Consider the following 27,596-nt stretch of genomic DNA (forward strand, 5'->3'; position numbering starts at 1 on the left):
CTACTTTGTTCATAGTGAAATATGAAGAAAAAAAAAAAATAAATCTTAAAAGAAAGAAAAGTAAAAAAAAAATATATATATATATATGTATATTTTTTTTCATACGGTCACCAGTGTCCCTGATCACCGCCATGTCAGTTATATGATGATGCTGTACTGCACTGGTGACAGTATGTAAAAAAAAAAAAAGAAAGCGAAAATAATTTTTTTAATTTTCCGAAAAATTACAAAAAAAATACAACTTCAAAAAACTCGCCATGCCGCTTATGAAGTACGTCGGACTGTCTACTTTGCAAAAAGGGGTCATTTAGGGGATATCTGTACTGTTCTGACATTCTTTGACCTCAAGAAATTACATTGGCTGTCAGTACTTCAGGATTGATAAATATTCAGATCTATACCATAGTTTGAGAACTCTATAAACTTTCCTACAAACTAAAAAATACATCCTAATTTGGGTTATTTTCACCAAAGACATGTAGCAGAATACATCTCGGCCTAAATTTATGAAGAACAATTATTTATTTGTAAACTTTTATAACAGAAACAAAGAAAAATGTGTTTTTATTCAAAATTTTCAGTCTTTTTTTGTTAATTTAGCAAAAAATAAAAACCCCGGTGGTACTTAAATACCACCAAAAAAAGCTCTAGTTGTGTGAAGAAAAATAACATTTTAGTTTGGGTACAATGCTGTATGACCGCGCAATTGTCAAAGTGTGAAAGTGCTGAAACCTGAAAAATGGCCTGGGCAGGAAGGGGTAAAAGTGCCCGGTATGGAAATGGTTAAAAGGAAATAAAAAAAACAAAAAAAACAGACAGACAGACTGGCAGGATTAACAGGCAATACAACTATGTTACAAAGAGGACTCAGAAAAATGAAACCTACAGTTTTGTTTCTAATGACAAACTGTATCATGTGTTTTATTTTTCATTTTGCCCAAAGGATGCAGAACTGGGAATTGTCACGTGGCATAACTGCTGCCTTCTTAAGGTGAGATACAATCAGGTCCTACTGCTGACGGTCTAGCCCAGTGGTCGGCAAGCCGCGGCTCGCGAGCCACATGCGGCTCTTTACCCAGTCTAATGCGGCTCTTCTGTGTGCCGGGCGCCTGCTCCCCTCCCTCCTCTCGGTCGGCCGCTCCCCTGCCTCCTCTCGGTTGGCAGCCCCAAAAGTCCGCGCGGACCTTTTAATCCGGCCTGCGGATGTGGCTGTCAGGATGTGTGTAGGCGGGGCAGCGTGCCGAACGTGAGGGGAGGGGAGCTAGGCTCCTCTCACAGTCCGCCCTGAAGACCCGAACGGCGCGGGAAGACAGCGAGAGGAACGCAAAAGGTAAGTGAATTGACACGGGGGACTTGGCTTACTAGAAGGGGGGGGGGGGAATAGTACTGTGGGGGATGAAATACTATATGAGGGATGAAATACTATATGGGGGGATGAAATACTATATGAGGGATGAAATACTATATGAGGGATGAATTACTATATGAGGGATGAATTACTATATGAGGGATGAAATACTATATGGGGGGATGAAATACTATATGGGGGGATGAAATACTATATGGGGGGATGAAATACTATATGAGGGATGAATTACTATATGAGGGATGAATTACTATATGGGGGGATGAAATACTATATGGGGGATGAAATACTATATGGGGGATGAAATACTATATGGGGGATGAATTACTATATGAGGGATGAATTACTTTATGAGGGATGAAATACTATATGGGGGGATGAAATACTATATGAGGGATGAAATACTATATGAGGGATGAATTACTATATGAGGGATGAAATACTATATGGGGGGATGAAATACTATATGGGGGGATGAAATACTATATGGGGGATGAAATACTATATGAGGGATGAAATACTATATGAGGGATGAAATACTATATGAGGGATGAATTACTATATGAGGGATGAAATACTATATGAGGGATGAAATACTATATGGGGGGATGAAATACTATATGGGGGGATGAAATACTATATGGGGGGATGAAATACTATATGGGGGATGAAATACTATACGGGGGATGAAATACTATACGAGGGATGAAATACTATACGGGGGATGAATTGCTATGGGGGATGAATTACTATATGGGGGATGAATTACTATGGGGGATGAATTACTATATGGGGGATGAATTACTATGGGGGATGAATTACACTATGGGGGATGAATTACACTATGGGGGATGAATTACACTATGGGGGATGAATTACTATATGGGGGATGAATTACTATATGGGGGATGAATTACTATATGGGAGATGTATTTTCAGTTTTAAAAATGTGGCTCTCAAAATAAATTTCAATCATGGTTTTGGCGAGATTTGGCTCAGTTGAAAAAAAAGGTTGCCCACCACTGGTCTAGCCCTACAATGCTTGCATCTGTGAAAGTCTAGCTGTATAGCTGCATTACTCGGTTTGCTGGCACCTTATTTCTGAACACGTGCCTGAATAAAACAATTTATTTAAGGCAACAATCCATCCACTGACAGGTCCCTTTCTCTGAGCAAGGAAATAAAATCTGCATATAAAAACTGAGTGAGGCAATCAAACTTCTAAGAGACTCAGATGGGATTTACATAAGACTCAGAAGATGATTCAGGGAGGTAAGAGGGGGAGAATTATATGAGCCCCAATGTCCAGGGCCAAGGCCAGTGCTTGAGACCTTGGCTAAGACAAGAAGACATCTGAGTTAGGAGTGGGAGCCTGGTCAGACTGAAGGATTCAAGAAGAGAATGAGTTGGGAGTGGGAGCCAGGAGCTTAAAGAGGATGTTACAAGAGTGGAAAAGTTAAAATGTAAGGCCTCTTTTACACGGGTGGTTGTTCTGCCGCTTGTAAATGCAGATTTTTATTTTGAAATTCCAAGCCTCCTGGCACAGAGATCACTTGCGTTCGTACATTGCGTTGCTGCGTTTACATGCGGCTGCGTTAGCTGCAGTAGTAAATTCTTGCCTTTTCTAATGCAACTGTTTATTTTTTCTTTGTACTGCAATTAACTGCATTTATGCACAGGTAGCTGTGGTATATCGCTCCTGGACGCAATAAACTTTATTTTTCCTAAACGCATAAAACCGTATGTTATGAAAACGTTGTTAAACGCAGTGTGTGAATGAAGTCATAGGGATGTATGGTCTGCATTTAGCTGCGGTAAGTTCCTCTAACCACAGCTAAAAAGCTGAAATCTAACTGCCCATGTGAAAAGGGCCTAAGTGTGCAGAGTGAAAAGGGTAAAACAACATGTGGCAGTCCATAGGAGTCTGCATAACGACCTGCCATTGTTCTGCAAAACATGAAGGATGCTGCATAGTAACATATTAAAACACAAAATATGGATGTAACATTTAATATGTTCCTAAAGGTGAACCTCTCCTTTAACCACTTTCCCTCCAGAGGATTTACCCTCCTTCCTGACCAGGCCATTTTTTTCATTACGGCGCTGCGTTACTTTAACTGACAATTGAGCGGTCATGCAACACTGCACACAAATGAAATTTACATCTTTTACATTTTATCCACTAATACAGCTTTCTTTTGGTGGTATTTTAATGCCTGCGTGTTTATTTTTTGCATTATAAAAAAAATACAGTTACGAGTAAATATATTGGTTTACGTGAAAGTTATAGCGTTTCCAAATGGCGGTATATATACTGGGATTTTAATGTTCATTTTCTATTTTTACTAGTAATGGCGGCGATCAGCGACTTAAAGCGGGACTGAGGCAGGCATTCTGACACTGGGGGGAACTGACTTGGTGCCACTGACATTCCTAGTGACACCAATACAGTGATCGGTGCTAATAAAAAGCACTGACACTGTACTAATTACATGTGGGGTGAGCAAAGGGTTAACAGTGTTTGTGCTTCACTGTAGCAGTGTGCAGGAGCTGACAGGGGAGAGAATTGCATTGTTTACTTAACAGGTCTCTCCCTCCATCGGCAATGCTCCTCGATCAGCGGGTGCCGGCAAGTAATCACCAGCTGGTACCCGGTGATTGACAGCCGATGCCGCAAATAGTGTAAATACTAAAATGACTGTGGTTTCAATTAATATGTGTATAATACAAAAATCACCATAATAGATCATATAAATCAAACATTGCACAGATGAACAAGTAATTATATATAAAGTCCCCAATCCAACGTGAAGAAAAACTGCTGCGTGCTGAATAAATCTTCCAAAAAGTGCTGTAGTGCTCAATGGTGCTCTTCACAAAAAACTGACAAACCAAATAGATCAAGAACTGAAAGTTGCTGGAGTGAGAGATAAGGGAATACGTTCTGTAAGAGTCGCAGTAGCGGCTGGTGTGCTTGCATCTGCGATAAATTTGCAGAAAGCCTAAAAAGGTGGATGGTACCACATCCTTAAGGGAATTAAGGAATTTTGCCAAGGGTAAATCTCTCTCTGATTTTAACAGATTAGATATGCACTGATGGCACAAAGGTATGTTAAAACCAGAAGAAAGTTGGGCACCACAAATAGAACATTTCTTCCATAAAGATTTGTTCTCCTACGGCGACTCTTTGCTCTGCAGACACAAGCAAAAACAAGGAACAGATGAATTAAGATCTGACACCCTAGGCTTACAGACCTCCAGTGACACAACATACACCACCAAGAAAAACTGCTAAGTACCCTCAGGGCTAAAGACATCCACCAAGGGACCCCTGAAGCCCACGGACCACCTCCACACCATAGCACAAACTTCAGCCTACCATTGCAGCCAGCCTGTGCGCTGCTGCTGCCTTAAATCACCCAAAGTATCCTGGGAAGCAGATCAATGGTCCCCCCTCTGCTCTGGCTCCTGCTTCTGGTTCATCCATGCTGGATACTGGTCTGGATGTTAAGGCCTAGCCTGGCCCTCCCCTTCCTCCTTGCGCCTGCTGAGATAGAAACTGGAAGTCTCGATGCACAAAGATGACATCTAGCATTCAGCCCGGACAGCGGGAGGTTCAGAGGTCGCCTTACCTGACCGATAGAACCATCTGTCGCCAAGGAAGATCCGCCATCCCACCACTGACCCTCACCAGGCACTGGAAGGAGGTTGGAGCAGGCCTTCTCCTCATCTGGATACTACCAGAGGCCAAAAAAGTCCCCAGATGAGGGTATAGCAGCGCAAATTCCATTACTTAATGCTGTGGAGAGATTCGGAATCCAGCAGCCTTACCCCTTTCCCAAGACAACCCTTGAGAGATGGAGCCCTCCCTGGAAAATAAGAATAGATGGTTGCTAAAGCAACATGCCTCCTCAGGAGGGAGGGAAACACAAATGAACCGTGGCAATGTGTTTCCTGCTCTGGTGGGAGGAGCTCCACCTCTCAAGGGCTGTCCTGGAAGACAACTAGGGGAAAACAACCCTCAGTTCCTTAATACAATTAAGAGCATACAAGGTATTGAAACACAGATTATAAAAGCAGGGGAGAGTGCAAAGTCATCATTGTATGGGAGGCAGTATATTAACACAGAAAATCCTAGAAAAAGAACATCACTGAAACTTGGTATAATAGATCAAAAATACTTTTTATTACATTCTTTCTACTTATACACATCATTACGTAGGTTTTGGTTTGGTTATCCCTACTGAAAGTGAAACGTCACTTAAGGGGCTTTTCTGTTCTTTTCTGGCAGCCCCATGGCACCATTCAGAATCCTCCCACAGTCCCCTGGGAAACCCCTGTCACACATCCAAGGATGCTGCGGGAACAAAAAAAGTGGCCGGGTAAGTGGATCTGCTGTGTCGTTGGGGGAAGGGCTTCCTAAATCCAGAAGCGGCAGATGGCTGAAGAGGACCAAGATGGCAGCATGGGACACAAGCAGTCACCTGAATAGCAGATCACCGCAAAAGAACACTGAATCTGCTGGAAAAGCAAGTGTGTGTTAAATTGGTTGTAAACTCCTACATATACTCAGTGAAGTGACTAGCTTCAGGAGATGCACAGAGATGAAACAACGCCTCCAACAAAAGTTGTAGCAGTTTACCTACAGCCATGTTTCCCCTACATCCAAAGTGCAGAATTTATACAGCATCGCTCAGCACTGAAAAGAAGGTGGTAGGAGCTGAAGTTAAACTCCAAGGAGAGCTCTGAGAGCTGGCTTGAGGGATGAGACACACCCCCTTCACCCAGCACACAGGAACAGAGCTGAGGCTATCAATCTGCTGGAGGTCCCTCCCCTGCCACCATTTTTCCAAACTTGTCAGAAGTGGCTCATGCTGATAGAGGAACAAGGCAGTGCACAGAAAAAACACTTAGTACTCTGGATTGAGACACACTATAAATCGATATGCTTTGTCCATATTTCATGTCTAAGGTGTACAACCACTTAAAGTACCGCTTTAATGACAACATATCTATTGTTATATTTAGTGATAATTCACACAGAACAGACAGCTGCTGACAAGTTAAACCACAGTTGTATGTTCCAACTGCGGTAGAGGGCAGTGTGTTGCACGATTCAGTGCATCACACAGCTCCCTTTTTTCTTTTCTTGCACTGAACTTTAGAAATTTTAAATGTACAAAAAAGTACACTTCATTTATATCACTGTACAACATGTGATAAAATACAGCATGTCTGCATATCATCACAGCTCACTGTAGCACAGCGTTGGGCTTCTTTGCAGTGTGAATAGGACACATAGAAAATAATGGTTTTCTGTGTGTCCTTGCGGTGAACAGTGTTTTATAATACAGTAGAAAGTTGATCACCACACAATGTGGATTCAGCCTCACTACGATGACCAAAAAGGAAATGGGAGAGCATTACTTTACCTGCTCAGCTGTGAAGAGTGGTTCTTCATTTATGCATGATACAATGATTGAATGCATGTCTAATTGTTCCCTTAACTCCTCGTCATCAGATAGGTCGAGATTTAAATTGTCATTTGTCTGAAAAAAAAATAAAATTTTGAACAGTATTAGGTTTTGTATGGATTACCAAAAGTACAAAGAAGAGCAAATTCCATATCAGTGCTTACGTTTCGGATCTACATACAGTTGTGTTCAAAATAATAGCAGTGTGTTGAAAAAAGTGAATAAAGCTCAAAATCCTTCTAATAGCTTTTATTTCCATACACACAAATGCATTGGGAACACTACACATTCTATTCCAAATCAAAGCGAAGAAAAATATATCAAATTTGTGTTATTCCTCTAAAAAAAATTGAAGAAAATTGAAGAAAAGTGAATATTCGACTGTTCAAAAAAATAGCAGTGTTTGTATTCTTCTTTACAAACTCAAACATTCACTATATAAACTGAAAAATGTTTGAAGATTTTGCTTTCGTTTGAATCACTTAATGAATATTTAGTTGTATAACCACGGTTTCTGAGAACTGCTGTACATCTGTGTTGCATGGAGCAACTTCTGGCACCTGTGAACAGGTATTCCAGCCCAGGATTGGACTACATTCCACAGTTCTTCTCTATTTCTTGGTTTTGCCTCAGAAACTGCATTTTTGATGTCACCCCACAAGGTTTCTATTGGATTAAGATGCGGGGATTGGGCTGGCCACTCCATAACGTCAATCTTGTTGGTCTGGAACCAAGATGTTGCACGTTTACTGGTGTGTTTGGGGTCATTGTCTTGTTGGAACACCCATTTCAAGGGCATTTCCTCTTCAGCATAAGCCAGCATGACCTCTTCAAGTATTCTGATGTATTCAAACTGATCCATGATCCCTGGTATGCGATAAATAGGCCCAACACCGTAGTATGAGAAACATCCCGATATCATGATGCTTGCGCAACCATGCTTCACTGTCTTCACAGAGTACTGTGGCTTGAATTCAGTGTTTGGGGGTCGTCTGACAAACTGTCTCCGGCCACTAGACCCAAAAAGCACAATCTTACTTTCATCAGTCCACAAAATGTTGCGCCATTTCTCTTTAGGCCAGTCAATGTGCTCTTTGGCAAACTGTAACCTCTGCAGCACATGTCTTTTTCAACAGTGGGACTTTGCGGGGGCTTCTTGAAGATAGCGTGGCTTCACATAGGCGTCTTCTAATTTTAACAGTACTCACAGGTAACTTTAGACCTTCTTTGATCTACCTGGAGCTGATTGTTGGCTGAGTCCTTGCCATTTTGGCTATTCTTCCATCCATTCGAATGGTAGTTTTTCGCTTTCTTCCACGTCTTTCAGGTTTTGGTTGCCATTTTAAAGCATTTTAGCTGAGCAGCCTATCATTTTCTGCACTTCTTTATATGTTTTCCCCTCTCCAATCAACTTTTTAATCAAGGTACACTGTTCTTCTGAACAATGTCTGAAACGACCCATTTTCCTCAAAATTTCAGAGAGAAATGCACTGTAACCAGCATATACAACATTTGCTTCCTTAAATAAGGGCAATAATTGCCACCTGTTTTTCAAAGAATGAATGACCTCACTAATAGAACTCCACACTGCTATTATTTTGAACATGCCCCTTTCAATTAGTGATTCAATTACACAGAATCAGCAGCATGCATGTCATGACTGTTGGGTCTGATGGATTTCTATTACTCTACTACACCTGCTAGCAAATTATTTGCCATGTAGAAATATAATTTCTACCAAAAACAGTGATTGATCAGGTTAGTGATGTCTGATTGCTATTATTTTGAACACAACTGTACCTGATGTGGCCACTAAGGGGCTCTCATTCACCTATTTAGATTTTATGCATTTTATAATAGGAATGCAGTGGGATGTGCTAGATGCAAAAAGGTGTGTGGGAACACGCAAAAATGCCCTGTGGCAGATCTTCCTGCTGGAGTATCCAGGACATGCTACCACATTATATCACAGTCAACCAGACACGGAAACAAATGACATTGAACATTCAACAATATGATGCTTTTCTTACAAACCTTTAGTGATTTGACAATTGTCCGTGCATTATATTAACTTATTAATGAGCTGAAACCATCACAAAAAGGTATTACCAAATAGCCTATACTACAGTGAATAGATTTTTTTTTCAGATTTAAAAATATGATTATTTTAAAATGTCTAAATGTGATAGGATTTCCTGGGGACAGATGACCTATTTACGGTTAAATAGCAAAATTTACACTAATCTAGTGCAACATGGGTAAGAACTGCCTGAAGTGTCTTCTGTGTTTCCAGATAACTAAACTGGGCATTTTGTTGTTGGAGATTCCCAGCATTAGAAATAAAAAAACAGAGCTATTGAATCAGATACATTGTAGCAGAAAATATTTATATTATACAATGGAATGATTTCTTGCACAGCACAAATGTGTTGACTGTTCACAGAATATGTACTAGGGATTTTTACTAAATTTCTTATTCTGAAAATGTTAGTTGCCTGGCATGGCTGGCTGACCCTCTTGACTGCTTTCCAAAGTAACTGGCAAGGTTCAGAATTACAGCCAAGAAACTAGCACTTTCAGAAAACTAGCAAATTAGAGTGCCCATATTTCTTCTAATAAAGGTTTAATTTAAAGTTGAATTTTGGGCAACAAAACAAAACATAAAAAACCCCAAAAAAATGAAACCAATTGTTACAATCACGCAGAGGTTCATCAGGTCGTAATGAGTTAATCCTTGTAAAATATTTGTGGCTATGCTCTGTAGTATTTTACCCTATAGCTACAGCATAAGAAGAATACAGAAAGTAAAATGAAGTTTTTCTTCCCCCTTAGTTTGAGGATGAACATCATAATGCATTTCCATTATAAAATAATAGGATAATCACTTGGTTATAAGCAATAGAAACAAAATACTTGCTTAGGTTAAATAGAAAAAATTACTAAGGGCAATCTATAAAGAATAAGTAGTCCAAGGATTTTGGCAAAATGGAGTGAGGATTCCATCTATCAATATGCAGGATTTATCATCCTTTGGCCCCCCATACACATCTTGCATAGCAGGGAGTTCCCACGCACAATTCTTTTAGATTTATAAGCATTTGTGTGTGTCGTGCATAGGGCAGCCCAAATGTGTGGCAGCTACAAATGCAGCAAAATGGCCCCCAAATGTGTCACGTGTTTTGCCACAATGTCAGCACAATTTGGAATTGCATGCAGAATCATGTCAAATCTACCCAGCGATTCCGAATCACTAGGTCTGAATGGGGACTTAATGACGCTTTTGTTCCCAGCAGGCATTGCCCCACACATGTGCAATGTAATCCCCTATATATGCACACACGCTATATTGCCAAAAGTATTGGGACACCCCTCCAAATAATGCATTCAGGTGTTCCAATCACCTCCATGACCACACGTGTATAAAATCAAGCACTTAGGCATGCAGACTGCTTCTACAAACATTTGTGAAAGAATGGGTCGCTCTCAGGAGCTCAGCGAGTTCAAGCATGGTACCGTGATAAGTTGCCACCTGTGCAATAAGTCCATCCGTGAAATTTCCTTGCTACTAAATATTCCACGGTCAACTGTTAGTGGTATTATAACAAAGTGGAAGCAACTGGGAACAGCAGCAACTCAGCCACGGAGTGGTAGGCCACTTAAAATGACAGAGCGGGGTCAGTGCATGCTGAAGTACACAATGAGAAGTCGTGTGGACTTCAGATTAGCACAACAGTGCAAAGAGAGCTTCACGGAATGGGTTTCCATGGGTTTCAATCTGGTCCCTTGCACACACAGATGTATCCAGATTCTCTGAATCTTTTGATGATCTTGTGTACTGTAGATGATATATTTAAAAGGTCTTCGCAATTGTATGTTGAGAAACATTATTCAAAAATTTGACAGTTTTTAGACACAGCTTTTTACAGATTGGTGAACCTCTGCCCATCATTACGTCTTATACTCTGGGGTTAATTTTCTAAAATTGGAGAGTGCAAAATCTGGGGCAGCTGTGCATGGTAGCCCATTCAGCTTCTAACTTCAACTTATTCAATTAAGTTTTGCCAAAAAAAAAAATTAATGCAAGCGGATTGGTTTCTATGCAGAGCTGCACCAGATTTTTCACTCTCCAGTTTTAGTAAATCAATCCCTCTGACTCGAAGATGCTTTTTATTTTTTTTCCCCCCATAAAGTTTATTAATAAATTCAGAGCATACAATAGGTACATGTAATACAAGGTATCAGTCGGAAATACAATAGGAGGTAATACACATACAACAAACAAAAAGATAAATAGCAATACATAGGCAAAGAATCAGACGTAAGTCATCCCAGGGAAAAGAAAACGGGAAAAATGAGGACATACGAGCACAGGAACATTAAAGGCATATCTGGTCTCAAGCCCTTATTCAGCATATTGGAATCACAGCACTGGCAGGGTTGATGATATATAACCTCAGTTACAGAGCAGCAGCAAAGAGCAGGGCCAGTGAGTCAAAGGTATGCATTGGAAATGTATACAGTAGGTGTGGAGGGGGGGGGGGTGCAAGGGCTTGTAGGATAGGGCCTTTTACTTTTGATGAAACTGAGGTAACCCACTACAGATTGCCAGCATGTGGGTAAAGGGTTCGGGAAAGGAGGAGATATGTAAAACATATGTGCAGCTGGACTGCAAATAGGGAGTAGGGCTCCTATGCGTAGAGAAGTGTACCAAAATGAAAAGGGGAGAATGAAAGCTAAACTCTGAGTAGGAAAGCAAGGAAAAGGGGATTAAGAATAAGCATGAAAAAGAAGGGAAGAGAGGGGAAGAAGAAAAAAAAAAAAAAAAAAGTGTGGGGGGGGGGGGGGGGTGGAGGAGTAGGAGGGTAGGCAAGTCACCTTTACTCAAGACTCTCAGGACATGAGAGATACGCGCAACCCTGGCAGAGAAGCGAGCTGGGGACAGTTGCAGGCATAGCAGGGTGCCAAGCGTATCTTGCTCCAAGCACTACAAGACATCAAGACAAAGGACCTCAATCACAACCTTAAAAAAAACAGAGAGCCGATATATCGCCAGAAACACTACGGGGTATCAGAGAGGTTCAGAATCAGTCAGCAAGGCCCATGAAAGAACGATATTCAGGGGTCGTTCGGAAGTGAATCCAACAGGACCATGTATGAGAAAATTTAGTAGGGTTATCCAGAGAAGAAGCAATCAGCTCTTCCATTTCAGCAATTCTGTTCAAAAACGTATGAACCGGGGGGCGCTCGTGAGCAGCAACCAGGATGGCTGCTTTTTAAAATCCCACCTCGGCCGCCGGACACATCGGCCGATCTTCGCCCTCCAGGGGGGGTCCCCCTGTCTCCTCTCTGGCCCCCTGTCTCCCTGGTGCCCTGATGGGCAAAAAAACGCCGGCCGCCCGTGCCTCCAGCTCCCGGCGGGCCGCTCCGGAGTTTGCGGCCTACCCGCCGGAGATCGCGGCTGAAGCCGCGGCCTCGATTTTTGGCCGGCCGCCAGACACTTCCAAGACCCCGGCCGCGGATTCGCGGCTCCCGCCGGGGACCTCAGATAGAGCCCCAGACGCAATTTTGGGTCCCTCGCTGTCACCATCCCTGGGTGGGTCGGACCCTGGCAGTGGGGAGGACCTGGCACCAGAGCCATCCCTGCAGTCTCCGATCCCATCCCTGCGGGATGCTGAGCTCCTACGCCGCTTTAAGTGCATGTTGCAGTCCGAGTTGTCCTCCGCTACCTCCAAGCTGGCCGATCGTCTTTCACGGGAAATTCGGGAGTTGGGCAATCGGACGAACGACCTTGAAGATAAGATGGACGCGGCAGTCACGGTCATGGAAAATCACGAACAGGATCTGTGCGACCTCAAGAAAGAATTGGCGGACACGCTACTACGGCTTGAGGATTTCGAAAACCGTTCCCGCCGTGGCAATCTGCGGTTAAGGGGTATCCCGGAAACGGTCGCAGATCTTACTGCTACTGCTCTGTTCCAGGAGCTGACACCCGCTATTCCCATAGACCGGCTTGAATTTGACCGCATACATCGTGCATTGGGCCCCAGACGACCGGAGGGGCCCCCCAGGGACATTATCATCAAGTTTACGTATTACCGCACTAAGGAAACTGTCCTCTTGGCGGCTAGGAACAACCCTGACCTCAGCTTCCAGGGGCATCGCTACCAGCTCTTTGCGGACCTCTCCCAGACCACTCTTCAGAAGCGCCGCCAGTTGAAGCCCTTCACTTCGGTCCTGGTGAAACACCGTATTAAATACGCCTGGGGCTTCCCGTTTCGCCTCACCTTCACCTACCAGGGCCTCAGTCACTCTGTGGCTACGCCGGAGGAGGCCCATTCTCTGCTGGAGTCCTTGCGCCTTCTTTCGCCTGATTCTGCGGATCGGAGCCCGGCTCATTCATCAGGATCTCCGGCACGGCCGCTTCCTCCGGGCCGCATCTGGGAGCGGTCGTCCGATAGGAAGAGGGCTCTCCCCCAGACCCCTTCGCGATCAAGTCCTTCTTGTTCTTCTCCGGGCTGAGGATGTGTCTTGGACTTCCCGTGTGTCATCTCAGCGATGGACTTCTCTGGCGGGACCGTGAGTTTGGCCCTTGGGGCTCCCCCGGTTTGTCAGCATTCCGGGTTAGGACTGATCTGGTTTACCCCCTTGGGTTCCTTCCCTGGTTGGGTGGGAGGGGGTCCCCTCGCGGACTCAGGACTTATGACTTTCCGCTGCCACAACCTATCTTGGGCCTGGGTGAGGGTATTTTGGTTTCCGTTGGTAGCATGGGGTGAGGGTTCCCTCGGGCTTCGGGGTGGGAGGTTGATCTGGCGGGCCCGGCTGGGTGGGAGGGGGTTGGCCCCAAGGTTCTTTGGGTTTTTATGGGAGGTTATCATGGAGGCCTCGCTCCTGGGACCTTTAGTTTTATAGCTTCGGACCCCGTTCGATTATGTTTGTTGCCTTATTGCCCTTTTGCCCCCTGGGGGCTTTAGTTTCTGATGTTTTCATTTGCAGCCATGTGTCCGGTGGTAGAGCCACCCCTAACTGGTATCCTTCCTTTTGTAGGATGCGCGTCACCATTGGCGTGACACAATTGCACTATTGTATATACTTTTTATGTCTTTTTCCTTTTTTCTTTCTTTGTCTTTTTTCTCCTTTGGTTTTTTTTTTGTTCTTGTTTTCTGCAGGGTTCCAGGACGCCACGGTCCGCTCGCCATTGGAAGCGGAAATTGCTAGCTGCTTTATGGGTTTTTCTGCCGAGCGTGTTGCGTTGATATCGCCATGGCCTCGCCCCTTTTGAAAATACACTCGCAGAATGTTCAAGGCTTCAATTCGCCTCAGAAGCGGGCTAAAGTCTTTCATCACCTTAAATCGCAACAAATTGACGTGGTATGTTTACAAGAGACCAGGTTTTCGCAGTCCTCCGCTCCGCGTTATCTTTCACCTCACTATCCCACCTTTTACACGGCCTCGGCTCCTGAGAAGCGTCGGGGTGTACTGATAGCTTTTAAACGCAATCTTCCCTTTGTCTGTGCTCGGAATATAGCGGACCCCACGGGCAGGTATTTGCTTTTGCAGGGCACTCTCTGGGACCAGGAGGTTACTTTTGTCTCTTACTACGCACCCAATCGTTTTCAGGATAAATTCTTTTCGCATCTTTGCACCATTGTTTCCCGACACTCCAAGGGTCTCATTCTTGTTTTGGGGGATTCAAATGTTACTTTGGATTCCACGTTGGATAGGCGCTGTGCACGGGGGGCGGCCCCTTCCCATGATTTGGTGCTGGAGGAACGTATGCGCTCTCTTTTGCGGACAGCGGGGCTAGCGGACGTTTGGAGGGAGCTTCACCCGACTGAACGCGACTTTACATTTTATTCCAGTCCTCATGATAGTTTTTGTAGAATTGATCATATATTTATGCCGGTTCAGCAGCTTCCCTTGGTCAGGCGGATAACTATTCCCTCCTCACCTTGGTCGGATCACGATCCGTTGGTACTTCTCCTTGCCCTCTCTGGGTCAGAACGGCGCCCTTTTCATTGGCGCATCAACGATTCTTTATTGACCACTCAGGCTACCTGCCAACAAATAGAATTTTTCTTACGTACATACTTCACGGAAAACTCGGGATCGGTCTCCTCGGCAGTGCCCCTATGGGAGGCGCATAAGGCCACGGTGCGGGGTCATGTTATACAGCTGGCGGCGGTCCGGAAGCGGGAGCGGGAGCGCCGACTTTTGGAGCTTCATTCTCTCCTGGCTTCTGCGGATGTGCGCTGGAAGTCGTCTCCATCCGCAGCCCATAAACGCGCTCGGGACGCTCTGGCGACCGAATTAGACTTACTTGCCTCTTCGGAGGCGGAACGGGCTCTGCGTTGGACCAAACACAAATTTTATTCCTGTGCTAATAAACCGGGCCCGATGCTGGCTAGGAAGCTCAATTCCGTGGGGAAACCCCATAAACCAATCCGACTGCGACTTCCCACAGGTGGATGTACTTCTAATCCTCGGCAGATTGTTTCCCGATTTTCGGACTTCCTTTCGCGCCTTTACACTGCGCCTGATCCCTTCCCTGTGGCTCAGGCAGAGGCATTTTTTCAAGATCTTCGTCTTCCGGGATTATCCGAGGCAGCACAGGTGGCCCTCAATGCCTGTGTTACCGTACCGGAAGTGCTCCAAGCCATCAAATCTTTGAGGTCCACCGCGGCCCCAGGTCCTGATGGCTACTCCGGTCTCTATTATAAGAAATTCTCGGTCCTGTTGGCGCCCTTCTTGGCTGACTATTTCAATGAGTTACGACAGGGCTCCTTGCCCTCCCCGGACGCACTTAGAGCACATATAGCCATGATTCCTAAGACGAACGAGGATGTACAGGAACCGCAAGCCTTTCGGCCCATTTCTCTTCTTAATGAAGACCTGAAGATATTGGGCAAGATTCTTAGCTCTCGCATCAATAACTATTTGCGTAGCCTGGTCCACAGGGACCAAGTGGGGTTTATCCCTGGGAGGCAGGCGGGTGATAACGTTCGTAAGGTGGTCCATCTTATATATCTTCTGCAACAGCGGAAAATCCCGGGATTCTTACTGTCCTTAGACATATATAAAGCCTTTGACTCTCTATCCTGGGAATATCTGCGGTTTGTGCTGTCTCGTTGGGGTTTCGGGGATTCTATCCTTTCTTGGATTCAAGCCTTGTATTCGTCTCCTTCGGCCTCCGTTAAATATGCTGGGTATTTCTCGAACCCCTTTCCTATTGGGCGAGGGACGAGACAGGGCTGCCCTTTGTCCCCGGCGCTTTTTATACTGGCGCTTGAGCCGCTGGCTTTAGCGCTCCGGACCGATTGCAATATATCGGGGGTTTCATACGCGGGACAGGAGTTTAAGCTGAATCTTTTTGCGGACGATGCCCTCTGGACTCATACTAAGCCTCTGACGACGCTTCCTAATCTGCAACAGGTTCTTGAGCGCTTCTCTTTGATTTCGGGTCTCCGTATTAACTTGGATAAGACTGTCGCTCTTAATATTACTTTGGATTCCGATTTGGTTTCACGCCTCCAATCCTACTTCCCTTATAAATGGGCTTCCTCCTCTCTTGAATATTTGGGCATCCGCTTGACCCCCACCTATGACTCCCTCTTTGCTGCGAATTATTACCCATTGCTTAGTTCTTTATCTTCTCTTCTGCATTCCTGGCAATTTCCGCACCTGTCTTGGATAGGGCGGGTTCATTCGGTGAAAATGACCGTCCTGCCGAAATTGTTATATTATTTTCGTACTCTCCCGGTGCGGGTTCCCCCTCATTTCCTTTGGTTGCTTCAGGCGAAGCTTATGCGTTTCATCTGGGCCAATAAGCACCCCAGAGTATCTAGAAATACGCTCTTTGCTCATAGACTTCAGGGTGGCCTTGGGGTGCCCAATGTAACTAAGTATTACCAGGCGAGCCAGATTGCCCCGCTGTCTATGTTGCACGCTTCCTCTGACGTCCCTTTCTGGGTCTTGCTGGAGCTACCTAACTGTGCCCCTATCCAACCGTCGGCGCTTCTATGGCTTCCCCCTGCCCTGCGCCCTATATCGCTGAGCCCGATGTTGCTCCATGGCTTACGAATCTGGGACTCGGTACGTTATTCCAGTGGCCTGATGTCACCCTTTCTGCCTTTGCTTCCAATTGTTAACAACCCTCTTTTCCCACCGGGTTTAGATCACCCAAGGGCGTTCTCTTGGTGGGTGGCTCATGGGTTTTCGCAGGTACGACACTTTTTGGTTTCTCGGTCCTTCCCTACCTGGGATCTTCTTCGGGAGTCCCGGGATGTTCCCCCGGCGGAATTTTTTCGATACCTTCAATTGCGGCACTGGCTACTCTCGCTGCGGGGCACTTCTTCTTTTCCATACCAGAAATCGGCCTTTGAACAGCTTTGTCAGCAGCGCCCGGGTGCCCCGGGCCTTATCTCCCTTCTTTATGCAGCCTTGAACAGACGCCCGTCGCATACTTCTCTTTCATATGTTGTTCAGTGGGAGCGTGACCTGGGGGTGGATGTGGATCCGGAGGACTGGAATAGGGCCTGGTCACTCATAGCTAAATGCTCATTCAATACCACCACGCTGGAGGCACCCTATAAGGTATTGTTTCGTTGGTATTGGGTTCCGGCTCGTTTGGCCCAGGCTAATCCCGCTTGTAGTGATCGATGTTTCCAGGGTTGTGGCCATCGTGGCGATGTCTTGCATATCTGGTGGTCATGCCCGAGACTGGTCCGTTTTTGGTCTCGTGTATTTGGCCTCCTTTTCACGTTGTTTCATCTATCCATACGCCGGGATGCTCGGTATGCCTTGCTTCATTGCCCCATACCGGGTCTCTTTGCTCATCAGCAGAAGCTGGCGTCCTATTTGTTTCTGTCGGCCACCAAAACAATTGCTCAGGCCTGGAAGAGTCCGTTTGTCCCTTTTCAGGGGGTGCGGGATCGTATGACCAATATGATGCTTAATGAGCAGATGTCGAGCATATGCAACGACTCCCAATGTAAATTCTCGAAAATATGGGAACCATGGTTGCAATATGCCTTTCCCACGCTTCCTTTGGCTAGTATGGGGATGTACTGGCGTTTGATGGTGGCGCTCCTGGATCTCTGCCCCCTCTTCTCTTTTTTTTCTTTTTCTCTCCTCTTATTTCTCTTCTCTTTCTTTCTTTCCATTTCTGTTAGTTTTTTTGGGTGATAGTTGACAGTTGCCTTTAATTGCAGTTAGAATTTCATTACCGTCATTGTAACCTATGTGCCATTGATAGCCCCTGCGTGGGCGTACCTTCTGCCTTGTTGAAGTTAGAGCACTGTTTTTCTTTTATTATTATGTTTTTTATCTTATCGGTGCAATTGATAGCCCCTGTGGGGGCATGTTTTGTCGCCTCTGTTTTATACTGCTTAAAACGAATAAAAACTATTGAAATACAAAAACGTATGAACCAATCTCGCACTGTGGGGGGCTGAACAGACCCCCAGAGAACCGGTAAGCAGAGTTTAGCCACGTTAAGCATATGCATAGAGATTTAAAATATAGACATTTGGGAAGCGGAGTGTGGTGGAGGAGTTGGGCCGGAGAGAACTCCATATCAAGAGTAGACACCGAGGAAGTAATCCAATGTACCTCCTGCCAAAAGGGCTGAACCATAGGGCAGTCCCACCAGATATGAAGAAGAGATCCAACAGGAGCCCCACATCAACAATTACTAAGTCTGGATGGATCAAAATGATGGATTCTAGAAGGTGTATTGTACCAACGTGTCGCCAACTTGTATCCGTTTTCTTCTGCCGAAACATTCAAGGAGCACTTATAAGAAAAAGGTAGAGATTTGGTCCCAATCAGAGGAAGAAAAGTCAATGTTTAAGTCTCTACTCCAAGCTTTGCAGGCACGAAGTGAATCAGAGGTTCTGTCACCAAGAAGAAGCAGATATGTAAATGATACTAAATGCCTCCGTGGTTCAGCCTTTGAACAGAGTGACTCAAAGGAGGTGAGAGGGTGGACCCATTTATGGCGATATGCAGGAGAGAGAAGAAAGGGTCTGATTTGAAGATAGGCCCAAAAGGGAAAGGTGAGATCACCCATAGTACTTGCCAGGGAAGAACTAGACTTCAGCTGACCTTTGTGAAAAAAGTGGTTCGCCAATACTTGACTGTGTGGCCAATGTGCTAATGGAAAAGAGACTTATGCAAGTTAGTGGGTTGGGGGCATTGGAAATGGAGGCCGATTTACAGGCTAAGTGAAAGGTTTTAAAGGGAAGGACCGATTATTGGATGTAGGAGGAGGTCTTGAGGAATGTGTTTGGTCAGAAGCCACGGGATCGATGCCAAAGGGGGAAGTGGAACAAGAGTGTTCCAGCTAGACCCACGCTTTGGTGGTAAAGTGAATATTCCAATCGATTATCCTAGTAAGATAGCAGGCCCGATTGTAAAGTTGCAGGTCAGGTAGTCCAATCCCCCCTTTGGATTTGGGGAGCACAAGTTGGGAGAAAGAAATACGTGGCCGTTTATGATTCCAGAGAAAAAAAAGAGCACATTCTTCTGCATGAAACGAAAAAGGCGGGTGGTAAATGGATAGGTAAGGTTTGAAATAGGTAGAGGAGGCTCGGGAGGATATTCCTTTTTAGTATAGCAGCCCTACCAAACCAGGAGAAGCATGGGCGATGCCACCTAGTTAGGTCTGCTCGGATGGCACCAAGGGTTGGAAGAAAGTTTTTGACAGAAAGATCAGAGAGGTTACTCGTAAGCTGTATTCCCAGATAGGTAAGGGAGTCCCTTTCCCATTGAAAAGGGAACTGTGACTGACAAAAGGAAACCAGGTCTGGAGGAAGAGTAATGTTTAAGGCATAGGATTTGGAATGATTAATTTTGAGGTTCGAGATATATTGAAAGAAGGAAAAATCCTTAAGTAGGTTGGGCAAGGTAATCCGGGGCTCCGACAAAAACAAAAGAATGTCGTCTGCGTAGGCAGCAAGTTTGTATTCCTTGTTCGCCACGGAAATACCCGATATCTGGATTTAAGCTGAGTTTGCGTAACAATGGTTCTAGTGATATCACAAAAAGAAGCGGGGATAGGGGGCAACCTTGGCGCGTACCATTCCCAAGAGGGAATGGATGAGATAGATGCCCATTTACATGAACCTGAGCAGTTGGACCAGAATACAGTGCCATAATGAAATTGAGCATGGTGTCCCCTAAACCAATCGCCTGTAGGGATGCCTTTAAGTAATCCAAGGACACCCAATCAAAAGCCTTCTCGGCATCTAGGGAAAGAATAAATCCTGGACTGCGAGAATTGTGAAGTCGGTGGATAAGGTTAAGAGCCTTGATGGTGTTATCCCTTGCTTCCCTTCCCGGGATGAAGCCCACTTGGTCAAGGTCAATCAGGGAGGGTAACAAGGCAAGGAGACGGTTGGCTAGGATCTTTGCGTAGATTTTGATGTCTATGTTCAAAAGAGAGATGGGCCTATAATTGGTAACCAAAGTGACATCTTTGCCTTCTTTGGGGATGACAGTGATAGGAGCTTCCAGGAGGCGATGATGTTGCGTGGAGGGGGAAGAGAAAGTGTTGAAGGTGGAGAGGAAGGGTCCACTCAAAATATCTAGAAACTCCTTGTAATATGCCACAGAAAGACCATCAGGGCCCGGGCGTTTACCAGGTTTCATTTGCTGGACGGCTCGGGAGAGTTCCTCCGCCATGATATGATGTTCCAAATCCTGAACAGTATCATCAGGTACAGTGGAAGGACTATAGAGGCGAAGAAAGTCAGATTAGGGTGTCTCTAGGCTTATTGGCGTCAGAAGGGCGACGTTCTGGAGGGAGATTGTATAATGTTTTGTAGTATTGCTCAAAGTGAAATACTATATCCGCATTTGAGGTGGCCAAAGAGCCATCCAAGCCCCTAATCTTGTGAAACGTTAAACTCGACTTTTTTGTCTGGAGGGATCTGGCTGAGAATCTCCCACTTTTGTTAGCAAACTCATAAAAAAGTTTTTGTGACAGAATGAATCTGCGCCTAGCTGCCTTGCCTAGTTCGTTTAAGAGCGGTGTGCGGGTGTTCGTAAGATCAGATAAAGTCGAGGCAGCCTGATTATGTTTGTGCGCCTTTTCCAGGAATTTAATGCAATTGAAGAGTTGTTGTAAACAAGTCTGTCTCTCTTCTTTACGTTTTGTAGCTATTAGGACTCCTCAAATGGCGCATTTATGAGCCTCCCATTGAGTCAACAAAGAGGTATCTGGAGTTTGATTGTTCGAAAAGTAGTCCGTTAATTGGGAGCGAACCTCTGCTTCATTGGCCAAGTCAGAAAGAAGAGAGGCATCCAAACGCCATATCTTAGAACGGGAATGTTTCTCCGGAAATCGTAATGTCACAGTGATAGGGTGATGATCAGAGAGGATCATTGGTTCGATGGAGGAATCATGGAGGAAAGAGAGGTCAGCTTGCGTGATAAAGAGGTAATCGATTCTGGAATATTTGTAGTGTGGAGGGGAGAAAAATGTATAGTCTTTGACATTCGGGTGGAAGACTCGCCAAGAGCCTTGAAGTTGCAGATCTTGAAGTTGAGTGTGAATCTGTCTAATGGATTTATATGGCAAGAAAGAGCTTCCAGTTGAAGGGTCCAATAAAGGGCATAGGGGAACGTTCAGATCACCTCCCAAGATTAGGATACCCGTCTGGAAGGAGGAGAGTGAAGAAGTAATGGAGCAGAAAAAGGATACCTGTCTAGTGTTGGGTGCGTAAAGATTTGCTAAAGTGATGGGCCTATTGGCAAAATTACCTTTTAGAAACGGGAATCTACCATCCGGATCCGGAAGTGACTCCGAGATAGCCAGAGGGAGGTGCTTTGAAGTCAAAATGGCAACGCCTTTAGATTTAGCATGAGGGTTAGGAGCATGATAAACTGTCGGAAAATGGGAGTTGGTAAACTTGGGTATGGCATCGTGACGGAAGTGCATTTCCTGAAGAAAGACAATATCCTCTCTCCGTTTTAAAAAGGTGCGAAAGCAGGAGAGAGCGCTTTTCAGGGATATTCAGACCCTTCACATTAATAGACAAAGCTTTCAGCGAAAGATGTCCAGACAGGGAGTTGAGAGAAGGCATGTCCAGGAGAGTAAAGGGAAGCTAAAGGGATGGGAAAAGGGAGTAAGGAAAAAAAAAAAGGGGGGGGGTGGAGGGGGAAGGAAAAGAAAAGAAATGAAAAGAAAGAGAGAGAGCGCGAGAGCGCGAGAGAGAGCGCGAGAGAGAGAGCGAGAGAGCACGAGAGAGCGAGAGAGCGAGAGAGCGCGAGAGAGAGCGCAAGAGAGCGCGAGAGAGAGCGCGAGAGAGAGCGCGAGAGAGAGCGCAAGAGAGAGCGCGAGAGAGCGCGAGCGAGAGCGCGAGAGAGCGCGAGCGAGAGCGCGAGAGAGCGCGAGAGAGCGAGAGAGAGCGCGAGAGCGAGAGAGAGCGAGAGAGAGCGCGAGAGCGAGAGAGAGCGCGAGAGCGCGAGCGCGAGAGAGAGCGCGAGCGCGAGAGAGAGCGCGAGCGCGAGAGAGAGCGCGAGCGCGAGAGAGAGCGCGAGAGCGAGAGAGAGCGCGAGAGCGAGAGAGAGCGCGAGAGCGAGAGAGAGAGCGAGAGAGAGAGCGAGAGAGAGAGCGAGAGCGAGAGAGAGCGCGAGAGAGAGCGCGAGAGAGAGCGCGAGAGAGAGCGCGAGAGAGAGCGCGAGAGAGAGCGCGAGAGAGCGCGCGAGAGAGCGCGCGAGAGAGCGCGCGAGAGAGCGCGCAAGAGAGCGCGAGAGAGCGAGAGAGAGCGCGAGAGCGAGAGAGAGCGCGAGAGCGAGAGAGAGCGCGAGAGCGAGAGAGAGCGCGAGAGCGAGAGAGAGCGCGAGAGCGAGAGAGAGCGCGAGAGCGAGCGCGAGAGCGAGAGAGAGCGCGAGAGCGAGAGAGAGCGCGAGAGCGAGAGAGAGCGCGAGAGCGAGAGAGAGAGCGAGAGCGAGAGAGAGAGCGAGAGCGAGAGAGAGAGCGAGAGCGCGAGAGAGAGCGCGAGAGAGAGCGCGAGAGAGAGCGCGAGAGAGAGCGCGAGAGAGAGCGCGAGAGAGAGCGCGAGAGAGAGCGCGAGAGAGAGCGCGAGAGCGAGCGCGAGAGCGAGAGAGAGCGCGAGAGCGAGAGAGAGCGCGAGAGAGCGCGAGAGAGAGCGCGAGAGAGCGCGCGAGAGAGCGCGCGAGAGAGCGCGCAAGAGAGCGCGAGAGAGCGCGCAAGAGAGCGCGAGAGAGCGCGAGAGAGCGAGAGAGAGCGCGAGAGCAAGAGAGAGCGCGAGAGCGAGAGAGAGCGCGAGAGCGAGAGAGAGCGCGAGAGCGAGAGAGAGCGCGAGAGCGAGAGAGAGCGCGAGAGCGAGCGCGAGAGCGAGAGAGAGCGCGAGAGCGAGAGAGAGCGCGAGAGCGAGAGAGAGAGCGAGAGCGAGAGAGAGAGCGAGAGCGAGAGAGAGCGCGAGAGCGCGAGAGAGAGCGCGAGAGAGAGCGCGAGAGAGAGCGCGAGAGAGAGCGCGAGAGAGAGCGCGAGAGAGAGCGCGAGAGAGAGCGCGAGAGAGAGCGCGAGAGAGAGCGCGAGAGAGAGCGCGAGAGAGAGCGCGAGAGAGAGCGCGAGAGCGAGCGCGAGAGCGAGAGAGAGCGCGAGAGCGAGAGAGAGCGCGAGAGAGCGCGAGAGAGAGCGCGAGAGAGAGAGCGCGAGAGAGCGCGAGAGAGAGAGAGCGCGAGAGAGAGAGAGCGCGAGAGAGAGAGAGCGCGATAGAGAGAGAGCGCGAGAGAGAGAGAGCGCGAGAGAGAGAGAGCGCGAGAGAGAGAGAGCGCGAGAGAGAGCGCGAGAGAGAGAGAGCGCGAGAGAGAGAGAGAGCGCGAGAGAGAGAGAGCGCGAGAGAGAGAGCGCGAGAGAGAGAGAGCGCGAGAGAGAGAGAGCGCGAGAGCGAGAGAGAGCGCAAGAGCGAGAGAGAGAAAGAGAGAGAAAGAGAGAGAAAGAGAGACGGACGGACGGCAGTGGGGGTAGACCAGCTGACCCACCAAGATGTGGGAAGGAGGAAAGAAGAACAAGAAAGATGAAGGGGTAGGAGGGAAATAGCAGAAAGAGGAACAAGGAATGAAAGGAGATGAGAAGCAGAGGACAAGGGAGTAAAGACGGCCGGAAAAAGTTCAACAAGAGCTCTCAAAGCTCGCTGTGTGGGAAACGCGGTGGACTTAGATCCAAAAGAAAAGAGTCCGCCGGGCCATGGACCCTTTAAAAAAAAAATGCAAGAATCGGGGAGGGAGGGTGAGTACAATTCGTTTGAATGAAGATATAGATGGGGGCACAACCGCCATCATCCAACATAATGGGTGAGGTAAGACACAGCAACAAGCTTAGGGATATCAGAAGGAAAGTAACAAATGTCACGAGGGCAAGGAGACCAAATATATATCATTAGGGCGTATCGTGGAAGCATTGTATGTAGGGAAATGAGAAAATGCACATCTAAGCGGAATGCAGTCGTGGCATGATCCTAAAAGTTATGGGCAGAGTTGTGGCATCGTAGGTGTGCCGTGATAGGGCCAGTGTGCGAGTCCATGCTGAAAATAAAACATAAGTAAAAGCCAGATGGAAAACCTGCATATCATGAAGATGAAAAGCAAATCGTATCAATCTGTTTAGGGCAAAAACATTGTAACATCACAGAAACAGCAGGGCAACCATTCAGAAAAAAAAAATAAAAAAAAAGCAACCATCAAAGAAAACAGTTGGGAAAAATGAGACATAGGGCACCATTTCTTTTTAGAACCCTAAGGTATCTCTCATCTGTCCTAACTTCTCTTCCCAACTTCCTCCCAAAAACTCAAACCATCCATCTCCCAAAGGACTCCACAACATTCTAAAAATCATGTAGCACCTTGTGTCTGAAAAGAAAAAATAGCGGTAGCTAGGCAAGGGGAGAGGGGAGAGGACGGGACTAGGGGGGAGCTCAGCAGAAGCTCCAATTGATGGTTTCAAAACCTGTAAGCAGTAAATGTGGTTTAGATGGGTGTTATGACATGAGGTGGAGGAGGGGGCCAGACCCCGCAGGGAACAACACCTGAAGAGTGTAACAAGGTGATACTTGATTTCAAACAGATATGTAACATAATAATAGTATGGAAATGACAGCCCGGGTCCCGGATCCCTTCCTCCCCCCAACCCAGTCCTCCCCCACTATCCCACACTACCCCTGGAAAAGGTATAAAGGCGAGCTGGAGTATGAAGCCTCTCACAGTAAACTCTGATGAAGAACAGTAGGGATCATGGTCAGGGAAATACAGACAATATGTAATGGAGGGCATGGAAATCAACCCTGACCACTGCAAGACCAACAAAAGACCCCTGGGAGGCCATACAACCAAACAGGGGTCGAGCATAGAGGGTCTGGAGATCCACTCTCCAGAGACTCTATGCAGCGGACAAAATCAGCATATACATTACAAACAGGGCTAGAGAAAGACTTTACGACCATCCCCCAGGCTTCCATCAGAGGTAGTGAAAATGCAGCAATAAAAAGGTCGGTGACATGGAGGGTGCCTGTGGAGGTACATCAGGACTGGCGGTCCATTGGAGAAGCGGAGACGGAGAGGGAAAAGGTCTTCATGATCGATGAGGCGAATTTGGCAACATCTGCAGGGGCATTAAAAGACCTGGACCAGGGCGGATGGGTTAGAGAGCAGAAAATTAAAGGGTGAAGGTGTACAGTTAAGGGGCCAAATAGGACCCGAGGTGCTACCGGCATGGTCCTGGAGTCGGATGGGAGGGATCTGGTAAGATCATAGTCTGGATAAGTATTGCTGATGAAAGAAAGTCAGGGAAGAGTTCGAAGAAAGGCCTTTAGGCATCATGGCGGGGTCTGCGATGTGCAGGAGAGGCCGTCGGGCTGTTGTTGGTAGTGGAGCCTCTGGCAGGAAGTCTCGGAGGAGTAGAAGGGACTGATTGGCGGCGGCGGAGATGGGGGCCTTGCCAATCCATGTCACTTGGAACTCAACCAGATTCAGCAGCATTGGAAGACACAGAGATCTAGAAGCTCAACTAGAGGAATGTCTAGTGAGGAACAGAAGCTGGGAAGATCCTCTGGAACTCGCAGGTAGGCTGTGCGCCCCTGAGCTTGAGTGGAGAGACAGAATGGAAATCGCCACCTGTATGGTATGTTATGAGAGCGAAGTGTGTCCAGCAGGGGGCGAAGTTCTCGCCTTTGTTGCAAGGTTATGGAGGAGAGGTCCTGGAACAGGTGTATCTCATTACCCTGAAATAAAAGGCGTCTTCTTTCTCTGGCCCTTCTGAGAATGCCTTCTTTGGAATGCTGACCAAGCAACACACCACATCTCTTGGGGGGTCAGAATCTCTGCCTCTGGAGCGAAGCGCTCTGTGTGCACGTTCCAGATCAATGGGTGCAGCAGGTGGACGGCCCAACAGATCATTGAAGATCGCAATTACTGTTTTGGGGATGTCGCTCGGCTCCACAGATTCAGGCAAGCCACGCAATCTGATATTATGGCTGCGACCTCTATTATCCAGATCTTCAATCGGTCTATAAAAATCATGGATAAGAGATGTGTACGATACTGACAACTGCTGTATCTCCACTATGGCATCAGCATTAGATCTGCTTGTGAATTCCACCTCCTCTATTCTTGTACTTAACAAATGAAGGTCTTCTCTTAGGTCACTGAGGGCTGTGGTAAAAGTAGCTTTAATGTTAGCTGCAACTGCCTGCAGATCTCTTAAAGAAAGTGTATTTGAGCCTGAAGAGAGATCATGCGGTGGGACAGTGCAATGTCAGCCCCAGTGTCTGTGCTCTGTACACCCTGAGCACATGTTTCTGTAGTGGAGGGAGAAGGGGGGGGGATGCTGCATGTGGCCTGTCCCTTTGCTGAGAGCTGAACAGCTCCTGAATATGTCTGGATTGCTGGGGGTTATGTGCCTGCGGAGAACGGGAACGGGAGCCGGTGACCTTCCGGTCCACTTTCCCCATCATGTAATGGCTCTGTCTCACCCGCTCCTCTGCTAATATCAATGCAAGGTCTCAGGCTGGCAGGAGCTCCTGTATTACACGACCATCTTGGATCTCGGCAGACCACGCCCCCCGAAGATGCTTTTTATACCCAATCATGTTACTGATCTATTGCCAATTATCCAATTCGTTGCAAAATATTCTTCTGGCACTTCCTTGTCAGTAACACTTACTTTGCCAGCTTTTTGTTGCCCTGTCCCAACTTTTTGAAATTTATGGCAGCAACACATCTCAATTACCTAATTATTTCAGTTTACACTTTTAAATAGGTTTTCCATTTTCTATTGTAAATAAAATATGGGTTTATGAAATTTGCAAATCATTGCATTCTGCTTTTATGTAAATTTTACACAGTGTCCCAACTTTTTCAGATCTGGTATTTTATATGAAATGGTAGACCTTGCAGGAAACAGACTTCCTAGCTTTTAACATAGTAAGATGCCATTAAAGCCAACAACTGTGAAGCAGGTTCATAAACAGGTCCTTGAAACAAAAGTTCTCGTTGGTCTGGTAGAGCCCACAAAAGCATCTGCTGGTCTTATCTGGTCGGAGTACCACATCCACCTGGGCCAATCCAAAGCTATGAGGAGAACAGCAATGCCCTCCATCTCAGTCCTGCAAGAATGTGTCATCTCGTGAGATGGATACTACAATGTGGAAGTAAAACAGACATCTGTGTGAGGGATAACTAATAGAGTACGCTTTGCTGACACAAATATTTGTTGCATGGAGCCAATGGAGTGA

The 27,596-nt window shown here is 46.6% G+C and overlaps 1 protein-coding gene across 2 annotated transcripts in view; it reads right to left on the reverse strand.

Annotated features, from left to right (window-relative positions):
- Window positions 1-27,596, reverse strand: part of FEZ2 (fasciculation and elongation protein zeta 2) — a 151,224-nt gene that overhangs the window by 98,975 nt on the left and 24,653 nt on the right. For both annotated transcript variants that reach the window (XM_089681769.1, XM_089681768.1), the window contains exon 3: window positions 6,799-6,915. In XM_089681769.1, coding sequence (XP_089537895.1) covers window positions 6,799-6,915 — 117 coding nt within the window. The remainder of the gene's footprint in view (window positions 1-6,798; window positions 6,916-27,596) is intronic.

The sequence above is a fragment of the Staurois parvus genome, unplaced genomic scaffold (genome assembly GCF_062004578.1).
Source record: "Staurois parvus isolate SC_StPar_1 unplaced genomic scaffold, SC_StPar_1.0 ptg000277l, whole genome shotgun sequence".
Classification (NCBI taxonomy): Eukaryota; Metazoa; Chordata; class Amphibia; order Anura; family Ranidae; genus Staurois; species Staurois parvus.